Below are 12,574 nucleotides of genomic sequence, written 5' to 3' on the forward strand. Positions count from 1 at the left end.
GGAATACTTTTTCTTCCCCTCGTGGTTAAATACAAAAACAAACAACCCAAACTCAGGTCACTAAGACTCCAAACACAAGAGTGTCTTCATCAACCAGGAGGCCCAAACTCTGGCTCCACTCAAACTGGGCATCCAACTGGGTGCCACCCACACACAGCTACTCTGCGTCTCACAAAACGTACAAGGGGAATGACCCACTGCCACTCCACAGAACGTGAACATGCTCGACCTCACGTGAAATTTGGGAACAAATTCACGCACTTAGAGATGCTCACTGGGGAAAATGGAAACACAGGCATATGAAAAGGAAGAATATAACCAAATAAACAACCTTCCCGCGACAGTTGGGTTTATTCCCCACATGCAGCCGGTAATACTGGGTTACATGGTTTCCAGTAGCAGAGGAGAACCTCTGACCTGACCAGTCTAATACGTAGACTTTAACTGTAGTGAATGCTGAACACATGCTTTGCAGGAGGCCAAGTACTTGTTCCAACTGTACATGGCCCTGAAAAGATTCCCTGATGCAGCCCGCACTGCCATCGTCATCGCCAGAGAGGAACAGAATGCTGGTAAACTTATACTTTTTGTTTTTCCTCTAAAAGCTCAATTACAGTGGATTAGATTGGCCTGCAATAATGTCATTGCATGTGTGTTTGAGCACATGTGTTTCTGTGCAAGTGTGTTTGTCTGTTTGCCATTCTGTGTGACAGACTCTCTAGCTGTTGGTATGAACAAAAGTGGATCAAATGGGGACGTGTAATGCTTCTCACATTTGTCTTCCTTTTGATTCAGTTCATACTGTACTTGTGCTGATTGCTAAAAGTGTTGCTACAGAACTGACTTTAAAATATTTTTTCCTATTGATTTTTAAATTTACAAAAGTATACAAAAAGCAACATATGAATGTATATAAACAAAAGCATTACAATTGAATTTTGCACATACAATGCTCATCTTTTTACACATGTCGACAGTGCAGTGATTCAAGCACTGAACTGAGTTTGCGCCATTAAAGCTTTGTCTGTTTACATAGAACTTAACTGACACATTGTTGGTCTTATGTCCTTCAGGCAATTACCGCAGTGCCCATGACGTGCTCTTCAGCATGTTCCAAGAGCTGAAGGCCAACCGCATCAAGGTGCCCAGTGAAATGGCCTCCAGCCTCCTCCTCTTACACAGCTACATCCTTGTCAAGGTCAGCAGAGCCGGAGTTCTGTTCTATTACTTTTTCCATGAGGATGTAGGTCCAAATCCTGTTCTTGCTCTTTCTCTCAACTTTGACTGGAAAATCAAACTGAGCATGTAGTCCTTCGAATGAGACGGTAAAGCAAGATCCTGTGTGGAGCATGCACTTTGGTGCACTGAAGAGGAACCTTTGACACCATCCTCTGACAGAGTTCTGTACAAGAAATCCACTCTGATAGGTACACAAATATATGCCATAAAGTTCAGTCTATAAGCCGCAAATGTTTACCCCAGCTTCAACCTCTGCAGCTTATACAATGATGCGGCTTATTTGCAGATTTTAACGATCCCGGGAGTGTCACGTTCTCGTCTATTCTTAGCTGCCCTTCAACTCAACAAAAATCATGATTTCTGTCCATGAATTTTTGGATGAGCTTCAGGATAGTCTGCTAACTGTACACGTTTTATAAATCAGATCCACACATTAAAACCTTCAGATCATTCAGTTCTACTCTGCTCAAGCGTACACCCTCATCATGCCAAAAACGTGACGTTATGCCTGTGATGCAGCCTTCAAATTGAAGGCGATTGACCTAGCAGATGACAGTGCAAGCAACGAACCAGCAGCGACCTCCACCTTCATGTTCATGAAGTGAAAGCGAGGCTAAGTCAGTGACAAGATGGTGGAGGAAGCTGTGCTGGTTCTCTTCAACTCGCGACACTGAAGACGAAGATTTTAGTGGATTCAGTGAGCAGGATGACGTTGAATAAATGTGACTATCCCTAAATTATGGATCTTATTTTCGTTGTGTTTATTTATTATTTTTTTGTGGCGCTAGCAGTATTTTCGCTTGCTTTTCTTTGTGTTGTTCCCGCTTGTGTTTATTTCATAACCCACAGTATCGACAGCTTTTCTTAGTATCAGTATGTGTTCTGGTACCGGAAATAAGTGCGGCTTATAAACAGGTGAGGCTTATGTATGTATAAAGTTCAGTTTTTTCCAAAATTTAGTGGGTGCGGCTTATATACAAGTGCACTCAATAGACCGAACTTTACGGTATATATATATATGTGTGTGTGTGTGTGTGTGTGTGTGTGTGCGTGCACTCAGGGCCTGACTAAACACATTGGGTTGTGCTGCTGGTGAGGCGTCTGCCTTGGTTTTTCATCTCATCCAAATGATTAGAGTCCAGACCACAACTCAAGGTGTAGTGGAGGGGGGTGGGGGTGGGGAGTCTGGCATTCGATCCCACATGCTCAGATTCTTTCACTTCCTATAGCTGATTGTTTTTCTACTGGGCCACCACTCTACACGGAATGCATCACTCATATACCACGTTCTGTTGTCATGTCATTGTTTTCAGAATATGTTGAATCTGGCTATGGCTTGGTCTTCTAATCATATTTAGAAATAAGATTTATGTTTGCGCTAAATGTAAAAGTAAAGGTTGCAAATTAATATTGTGATTGTGTTTGCACTAGATAGGATAAATAAAGTTTGCATTTGCACAAGTTTGCATAGTATGTAACATGGAACGAATACAGAAATAAGCAAAATAAATTTTCAGACTGCAGTTTCTTGATTCTGTTATAACTTGCTTATCAAATCATGTTTTAGAATAAAGTTTCTGTTTGCACTAAATGGCATAAATGAAATTTGTAAATAAGATTTATTTATGTTTATACTAAATTGCATGAAAAGCAATGAAAAAGTGTTTGTATTTGCACATTATTGCATAGTGTTTTAACTCTTTCCGGACGAAGGAATGCTCACGCATTCCTACACAAAACGTATTCGTTTTCTGACGAAGGAATGGAATAGCATTCTCCGAAAGTAAAATTCCATCATGCGCTGTACACGTGATTTTGTGATTAGCCAAGCAGAGTGCGCTATTCTGGGTCACTCCACAATCGAACAGTATGATTGGTTAATATGGGATGTGTGGCCTGTCTCGCACACACGCTGACAAAGTCACTGACCGGTCGTCTGCTCGCGTGCCAGCCTATTAGCAAAGTGACCTCTTCTCGGAATGTTGTGAAGCGAACAAGGCAGTGACGGCAATGTTTTAGGGTTGCCGAAGTACTTGAAATGCTACAAACTGAAGGGTCAGACATTGAAGAGGTGGATGATGATGAAGAAGAAAGCGAATTTAATGCAGAAAGCGAGCATGGGTATGGTGATTCGGGGTGAAAAATTGGCAGTATTTTATACATATGGCAAAACTGTAAAAATAAGATGAGAAATTTGATTTTTTTTACATGTAATAGCTCAACACGTAATAAACCAGTTCTGAAAGTTTCATTTTCTTACACAGTATTTTGTATTTTTTGTAATTTTTTTCCTAACCCTTACAAATGGGCCGTCTGTGGGGAAAAGCAAGGGAGAAAACTTGTCGTCCCGAGTGAGTTAAAGGGAACTGATACAGAAATTAACAAATGGTACAGACTGATCAAAAAGCAAAAGAAGACAAACATGTTACAATATTCTGACAATCAAAAATCCCTGTCTTTATTTCACTTTTTTTTTATGTGAGGACTCCAGTTTTAAATAAATGAATGAGTGAAAGTTATATTTGATATATCTGGTTAAAAAATTAATTAATTGATTTTTTTTTTTTTAAGAAATAAAAATATATAAAATTATGTCTGTATATATCTATATATCCCTCTCTGTAAATAGAGATATTTACATATATAACATGCATGCAAAACATACCTGGTAATTAATTAGAAAAATAATTAATAAGATATTTCAGGATATGAGAGAGAAAAAATATCATTTACACACAACGTAGCAAAGTGTATTTGCCTATCTGCTCACTGCAGGTTACATTAAATAATCAAGATGCCTTGATGTACACATGCCACAATATTTTCTACATCTTTCAGATCCATGTCAAGAAAGGAGATCACTTAAAAGGGGCCCGAATGCTGATCCGTGTGGCCAACAACATCAGCAAATTTCCATCTCGTAAGTCTCACTGCTTTGTTGATTAGTGTATGGACCTTGCTTTCTTCATTCTTTCTGTCTGTAATTTAAAGAGTTGCATGGTTTATTGGTGATGTAAGATGTCATTGATTTCAGTGCAGATGAGTATTGGACATGAAGTTCTAGTCATGTATGAATGAATAAATGAAAACATGAGCATGAATATTTGAGAAAACTGCTCGTTCTCCATTGGATGAAGGACATACAAATCTACCATCAGATGTATTTTAATCTTAATTACTTTGTTTTCAAAAAAAAGGGCAGTTCTGCCAAGATGTTAATTGTCCCTGTCTCCTTTCAATAATGAAAATGTGTATTTAATATTTATGTCAGTTGTTGATCTTTTTAATCCCAGCAAACATTTTAAATCAATATAATTGATGCCATGTCCAAACTGATGAGCATGTTGGCTGACCATTAATTCCTGGATTATTGCACAGATATATCTGTAAGCTTCACTCCGTAAATTTTGCATTTTTAATGATTGCAAAACAAACTGGTGGGGGATTTTTCATAGATGCTTTCTTCAAGCAAACTGATTATTGTCCATCTAGAGATTGGCTACCAGTCTCCAGCAGAATAAAGTACATGATCAGCACTCCATACATGGTATAAGCACATCAACTAATCTATCCTTTCCTATCTCTGTGCCCACCTTCACCTTGATCTACACCCCATCTTGCTGTATATGATTGGCTTCAGATCCACTCTGTTTCCGAATAGCCAGATTCAAAAAAGTCTGCAGTGGTTTCTCTGCCTCTGGACATTGTAATATGAATGAGCTCTGTCTTTCTCTTTGTCAGATCTCAGCACTTGCCTCCTTCAAATGTGGCCTTAAAAACCTGCCTCTTTCCAAAGTAGACCCCCTACCCCCACACCCCACTCCCTGCCACAGCCCTTCCTACATTTTTCTGGTATACTGTTTCCCTAGCTTTCTAAAGTCACATGTTCAAGTTTGTCTTCTTTTTTTCTTTTTTTTCTTTTTTATGAAACAAGAGTTGCATGTGTGTAAATGATGAGTGTGAAAGCAATTTGATTTGTCTCTGTATATACACATATATTGTTTGTAGTAAAAGTAGTAGTAGCATTCCTTGTGCCATGTACATTTTTTTAGTAGTATTTTTGGCGAGTTGGTATAATAAAATTCATGATCGTATTCATTGGTCTTATTCATACTATATTCGTAAATGCATTTAAGAGCCGCAGGGTAAACCATATATATGAATTCACAATGTTGTTATTATCTTTATTATTAGAATTATCATCATTAAAAAAAAAAAAGACACAGTTCCTTGCGTGTGCAATGCATTGCACAAAAAATTATGATCATATTCGTTGGTGTTATTCAAACTATGTTGTTAAATGGACTTTAGAGCCACAGGGCAAAGCATATATAGATTCACAATGTTATTATTATTATCTTCATTATTGTAGTTATTATCATTAAAAAAAAAAAAAAAAAGGATACGGTTCCTTGCATGTGCAACGCATTGCATGTTGTGCAGACATCGTGCCCATCCTGACCTCCACAGTGATCGAGTGTCACCGAGCCAACCTGAAGAACTCCTCCTTCAGCTTTGCAGCCATGCTGATGCGGCCCGAGTACCGCAACAACATCGACGCCAAGTACAAGAAGAAGATCGAGATGATCGTGCGCAAGCCGGACAAGGCGGAGGAGGAGGAGCCCATGACCCCGTGCCCTGTGTGTGGCTCTCAGCTAGTGGAGACGGAACTGCTGTGTCCTGAGTGCAAGAACCAGCTGCCGTACTGTCTGGCTACGGTGAGAGTCGTCTGTTTTAATTCATGCATGGCACACCTACCCACACTCAAGGAGCGTAAGAGATTTTTTTGGTTGGAAATAAGACTTGAAAGATATAGTTTATCGTTTTTGTCTGATCTGCTTTTTTCCCCCTTCTTTTCAGTCTGTTTTGTTTTCGGATGTATTTCCTTTGGTTTAAAGAACTCTTTACTCAGACAACATATTATACACCTGTTATAGTGTGCTGGCAGTGTCACGTGCATCACCCCCACCCTGACCCCTTCCTTCTCCATCCCTTCATGAGACAGGACATTAAATTTCCTCCACCTCCTCGATCAGCACCGTGTTTGAGGTTTGCACTGCACTGCATGTCACAGGGGAGGCACATTGTCCGTGAGGATCTGGCTGCATGTCCCAGCTGCGACTTCCCTGCCATCCACTCTGAGTTTGTCAGGTCTGTTTATGTTTCTGTGCACTCTCTAGTGCTTGTCAGATCCATGTTCCGTGTGAAGTCATCTGTGTTTGTCTGGGATGTTTATGTGTTTGAGCTGAATCTTTAGCATTTGCCTGGGGTGTTTGAGTGGATTATTTGGTTTTGTTTGTTTGGATGCGAATTATGATGTTTGGATGTGTGTCAAGTTTTTAATAAAGCATTATCTTTTTTTCTTTTCTGTTTTTGTTTAGTCTGTATAGATGTATTGTGTTTTTCAGCTTACAGACCAGATTTATGACACAGGAACTTTGTAAACAGATCTGTTTGGCCTTAGTGAGACAACTTGAGTGAATGTGAAATAACTGGGTGACACGGATAACAGTGCAGGCATATACATGGTGCACATATTTGTGCATGCATATATGCAAGCATCACAAGTATCACACACACACACACACACACACACACACACAAGTTCAGTTGCTATGTACAAACCTGAGTGGGTCGCTAGCCTTCAAAATTGCTTAGTACATTTGCAGATCTTTGAAACCCATATGCAACAATGAATGTTTGATGAATATATGCTGAAATTGTGCTGCTTACACCATGTGAAATTTCACTTCTCATGTCCATATAGGCCAGATGGCCTGAAAAGACTGATTTGAAATTATTATATGAAATTATTTTTATTGTCACACACACATACACACTTGCTCGCTCACTCGCTCGCTCGCTCACTCACATAGCACATGTGCACACGCATGCACACACACTTGCATGCATGTGGACATACACACATGCATGCACACACACAATACACACACAAACTGTTTCTTTTGTATTCTGTAGAAGTCTGTTCAACCTGTAAACTGTTTAGTGACACCTAACAAAACATTTTCTGCCCTCAAATCCTGTACTTGTACCTGTACCTACCCGAGGTAGAGGGCTCTTACGATTGAGATTGTGCCATAATTTTAGCTCAATTGGCCAAACAAGCTCAGTAAGTTTGTGACCTGATACGAGTCTTTGTCAGATACAAAACATGAGTGCCAAAGAATTGATAGACAGACAGAAAATACGGAAAAGTACTTAGCCGTATGAAGAGCACAGGATCAGGAGTCAAGATGGCTGCTGGAAAAAGAGGGCACAAGTCAGGATACACAGGGGAGGTAACCTACTTAGGGAGGTTATCGGCCGTAGCTAATTTCGTTTTCTCTGCATAGGCGGGTAGTAGTTCACACAGGACAGGAATCAGACCCTGCCGTAGTCTGCACTAGTGGGTCACAGTATGTTACTTAAACGTAATTTTAGGAATAAAATTTCCTTTGAATCAACATCACTACCAGGCATAGTAAAATGTAATCATTGGATGTGCTGCCCTGTTCCTGTGTGTGGCAGACTGCTGGAAACGGAGGAGAACTGTCCGATGTGCAATGAAAAGGTCACCAAGGACAAAGTGCAGAAAGTCACGGACCCAGAGAAGTACATACGCCCACCGGAGGGGACAGCTTTAGACACCTCAGAAAAATGATCGTTGTATGGTTTGACACTTCTCCAGGGGACAGCTCTGGACACCATGGAAAATGATCGTTGTATGGTTTGACACTTCTCCAGGGGACAGCTCTGGACACCATGGAAAATGATTGTTGTATGGTTTGAACTTCTCCAGGTGTTAGTATGATCTGTACATAACTTACACATGATCAGTGCTGTACTAACTTCTCTCTCTTTTTTTTTCTTTTTTTTTTTTTTTTCTTTTTCTTTTTTTTTTTTTTTTACTGGTGTTTAGTGTTTGTCATGATCTTGATCTTAAACATGATTATTGCACTTATTTGTTTTTTCATTGGTTACTATATATGATCTGGACATAACTGAAACATGACCACTACAGTTCAAATCTTTTTTTTTTTCCATTTGTTATTATGATCTGAACATATCTGAAACATGATCACTGCAATCCCATTGTAGTTTTTTTTGTTTGTTTTCAGTAGCTCTTGATATCTCATCTGGATACAACTGATCTGCAGGCTTGCAAAACATCCTTGTCCTGTTGTTGCTATGAGGCATAAGGGAAGTGAAGATTGTCATGTACTGATTCCTCACAAAAGTTAAGTGGTTGTATGTGTGAGTGAAAAAGTCAGTTTATATTATGCTAGATGTCAGATATTAAATATTCTTGCGAATGAGAAGAAGAAGAAGACATTAAACATGATCACTTGTTCTTTACATGATGAAGTTGATGGAAAGATATAGTGGTTGAGTGCAGCCTGTTGAAAATGATCTCAAGGCCTGACCAATGCATTGAGTCTGTGCGTAGTCACACATCTGTTTACTATTCCTTTTGATTTTTTTAAGCATATGTAGCGTAGTGTAGTGTATATTGATCTCTTTGCATGAGACTGAACTGAACTGAAACTGATGAAGATATACAATGCAGTCTTTCCAAGATAAATTGGAGCTTTACTTGCTTCACTGAGACAGCAGATGTGGGGGGAAAAGAGATGTATTGTCTTTGTGTGTGTATGTGCGCGCATGAGAGAGAGAGAAAAAGAGAGAGAGAGCAAAAGAAAAGACCACAAGGGATTTGTATGCTGTTTGTGTAAGGGTTAAAAAAAAAAAAGACAACCTGTCATAAGTACACATCTTGTAAAAATTCCATATTTGTGACCCATATAAGTCAGCAGTCCTTGCGCACAGAAGTTTTTCTTTTGATTGTAAATTGTATAGATATAATAGACTTGTGTTTTCTGACTGTTAAATGCAGTTGGCAACCAGGGATCACTAGCCTGTTGACTTTTAGGAGGATGAAAAGGCCATTGCTTGTTTTGGTTGCGGTCAAAGACAGTACGTTCCATCTGTAGGATTGAAAGAGAAGCAGAGCACCCTTTGGAGCTGTATGACTTTGTTCTTCCTGTCAGATGTCCATTTTTCTTCCCCGTTGTATGGGTTTTTTTTTAATGGCCTTTATATTGTCAGCCGGGTTATAAACAAGAATGATAATAACAATGATGTTTCCTTTCACAGTACATGGAGTGGGGTTTAACGATAATTATATTAGCTAACACCTATAAGACTGTTCGGGGCTGATGTCTTGCCTTTCACAGTACCTGTTAGCGTATGTGATTCCTTGGTTTGTACTGTCTGAAGACTGAGCTGGACGTGACAACTGGTGGGGATGGCTGCAACAGACTCACCATGAGATGAGGTTCATACATGTGTTTGATTTGATTCTTCTTTGATTAGATTTTTTAATTTGCAAGTCAGATTCAACTCTTAAGTGATTGAAATTTTTAAGTTTTTCAAAAACTGCTTTCAGTTAAACTGTTTATATAAAGGGACATATCAGGGAGTGCGTGTGTCGAATTATGTATGGTAATGTTTTACACTCATGATTGTTGCTGTGTTAAGCCATATGAACTGAGTGATTTTACCCATGGTGCAAAAAATTGAAAAATATGTTTAATCAGAATGCGTCATTGCTTTTGTATGTGGATGGGGATCTTGAGGTATGATTGCTGCATGACTTGAGAGTCTTGTTTGATTTTACTTCCGACTTGCGTGGTGCTGGGAGTTCCTATTATCTGTGATTGTTAAAAAAAAGAGTGTCTTCATTCTTGAGTCATGTCTGTGTTGAACAACAATCTTTTGTTTGTTTTTAGAGAGATCTGTAATTGCTGAGAAATCATGTGCTGAATAGCATCCTATGAAATAAACTTCTTACCTTGCTTTGCCTTGCCTTGATATCTTTTATTTGTTTTTGTGGAGAGTGGGGTGACCACAACTGAGTTATTGAATATTTCTATTTTTATTCCAGATATCTGTGATATATTATTTTGTCAATTCATTGAATACTGGTGCAATTGTGAGGGGATAAGAAATATTTGAATTCAAGCATTATTATTTTTTATTATTAGTTTTTATTTTGTTTATTCCTTGGAAAGAGATATCATTGTACTTGTTAAGTTATTAAAGCATGGGATATTGTGTTGCCATTGTTTTTTCATGTGTGAAATGGATATGACTAGCAACAAAAACACACAAAAAAGTTGTTTTATGTTCACAAGTTTTGTGTGGTATTTCTCTCTTTCTGTCTGTTTCTATTTCTTCTCTGTGTGTGTGTGTGTGTGTGTGTGTGTGTGTGCACTTCTCTCTCATTGATCTAAAAGCCAGCAATAGTTTGAGACAAATCTATATACGCTACATCACATCTGCTCAGCAGAATCCTGACCAGTAGAGTAACCCAACGCACTCAGTCAGGAATTGAGGGGGTAAAAAGAGAATGAAGCAGAAACAAATGGATACAGGATTAAATCAGTGAATGAATATTGAAGTTAAAAAATGGGGGAAAAAAGTTAGAAGACAGATAATTAGACAAGATAAAATGTAGGGGGAGGGAGGGGGGGGGGAGAGAAAAAAAGACAAATAAATGAATAGATAGATAAATGAATAAAGACGTACAATAATGATAATAAGTGAACAAAACAAAAAGCAAACAAATGTAAATAAACATACAGACCACACATACACACACACACACAGTTTGTCAGTCAGAATTATGTGTATGTGTGTGCATATGCATGTTTGGCAACCAGGGAAGATCTAAATAGATTAAAAAAAAATTGAATGAATGAATTAATACAAATACAAACATGTGGTTGATATTGAATCATTGTTTCTTTTGTGTTGTCACTGCATGACATGTCTAAGATGTACAGTCAGTCTGTATTAATTGTGTGTAGTGTGCGGAGATACACCTGACATGTGGAGATGTTGCTGCTGTGTAATGTAAAATCAAGAAAACAATTAACTCACTCAGTACAGCCAGTCCTCTCTTCTCCTCTACACAGACCCCTCGGATGTCCAGTGGGTGTCTGAATGACCCAACCTTTAGCTTCCGTCGTCAGAATTGTGGTATTCTTTGTCAACATTCACCTCTTCAGTATAAGAGCCTTCCGCTTGCGATATTTTGATGATGGTAATTGGGGTGAAACGCTGTTAGCGTCGTCTCTTTCGCCGTTCGTATGGAGAGAGTTAAGGTGTGTTGTAAACATCACAATACAAAAACACACACATAACATTACGTAAATAGGGTGTGATGTGACATAACATTACGTAAATAAGGTGTGACATAACATATATGCACACCGACAAGTTGAGAATATGAAATCAGTTCTCTTACTCAAAGAGGCATCACTTCGTTCTGACAAATCCATATATGCTACACCACATCTGCCAGGCAGAACTCTTGCCAGCAGCAAAACCCAATGCTTTCGTTGAGTCCTTGAGGTGGAATAAAGTAAGAATAATTCAGAAACAAAGAAATGGATACATAAATAATTAAATCAATGAACGAATATTCAACTTGAAAAAAGAAAAAAGTAAGCAGATATAGATAATGAAAAAAGCTAAATAATTAGATAAATAAATAAAGGTGATAATAAATGGATCTTAAAAAAAAAAAAAAAGCAAATAAATGTCTATAAACTTACAGACCACACACACACACACAGATTGTCATCAGTTTGTCAGTCAGTGCCTTATGTGTATGTGTGTGCATGTTCGTGTTTGGCAACCAGTGAAGATCAAGATAGGGATCTATAGATAGAAAAAAAGAGAGAGAACGAGTTATTGGATACAAACTCTAATTGGGGATCTATAGTTTAAAAAAAAAAAGAGAGAGAGAGAGAGAATGAATACAAACAAACCAAGACAGCAGAGCCAAATGGGTCCCACATGGTTAACCAAATGGGCCCCACTTGGGCAAACATAGGTGGGCCCCACTAAGATTCGCAACAGGGTTTCCACGTGGGACCGACATGGGTTTCTGACGATGAACTCTGTGTGTGTGTGTGTGTGTGCATGTGTGTGTGTGGTGAGAGAGAGAGAGAGAGAAACTATACGTATGCATGTGTCTATGCGTGTGCGCGCTCGTGTGTGACTGACCCGGTTGAGTTCGCGTTGGACGTGGTTCAGAGCTGAAGTAATTAACCAACAGGAAAATCAGCACGTGACCGAATCAGGGGATCTAATGCACCAATCACGCGTGACTTCCGCCCTTTTGTTCACTGGTAACTTTCCCCCTCCATTTTATCTAATGAGATGATGCGATTGTGTGTGTGTGTGTGTGTGTGTGTGTGTGCGCGCGCGCCCCTGCCGTGCGTGCGTGTCTGATGATTTTGCTTGGGTTGTGTGACTATATATGCAG

At 39.0% G+C, this 12,574-nt stretch overlaps 1 protein-coding gene across 1 annotated transcript in view; it reads left to right on the plus strand.

The window, feature by feature from the left end:
* LOC143298883 (WD repeat-containing protein 19-like) overlaps positions 1 to 7,951 on the plus strand; it is a 59,012-nt gene extending 51,061 nt beyond the window's left edge. Inside the window, exons 27-32 of the mRNA XM_076611891.1 lie at positions 476 to 572; positions 1,074 to 1,198; positions 4,078 to 4,159; positions 5,683 to 5,957; positions 6,314 to 6,390; positions 7,768 to 7,951. Of these exons, the coding sequence (XP_076468006.1) occupies positions 476 to 572; positions 1,074 to 1,198; positions 4,078 to 4,159; positions 5,683 to 5,957; positions 6,314 to 6,390; positions 7,768 to 7,900 (789 nt within the window). The 3' untranslated portion in view covers positions 7,901 to 7,951. The remainder of the gene's footprint in view (positions 1 to 475; positions 573 to 1,073; positions 1,199 to 4,077; positions 4,160 to 5,682; positions 5,958 to 6,313; positions 6,391 to 7,767) is intronic.
* Positions 7,952 to 12,574: the final 4,623 nt, after the last annotated feature.

Source organism: Babylonia areolata, chromosome 24 (genome assembly GCF_041734735.1).
Source record: "Babylonia areolata isolate BAREFJ2019XMU chromosome 24, ASM4173473v1, whole genome shotgun sequence".
Taxonomy (NCBI): Eukaryota; Metazoa; Mollusca; class Gastropoda; order Neogastropoda; family Buccinidae; genus Babylonia; species Babylonia areolata.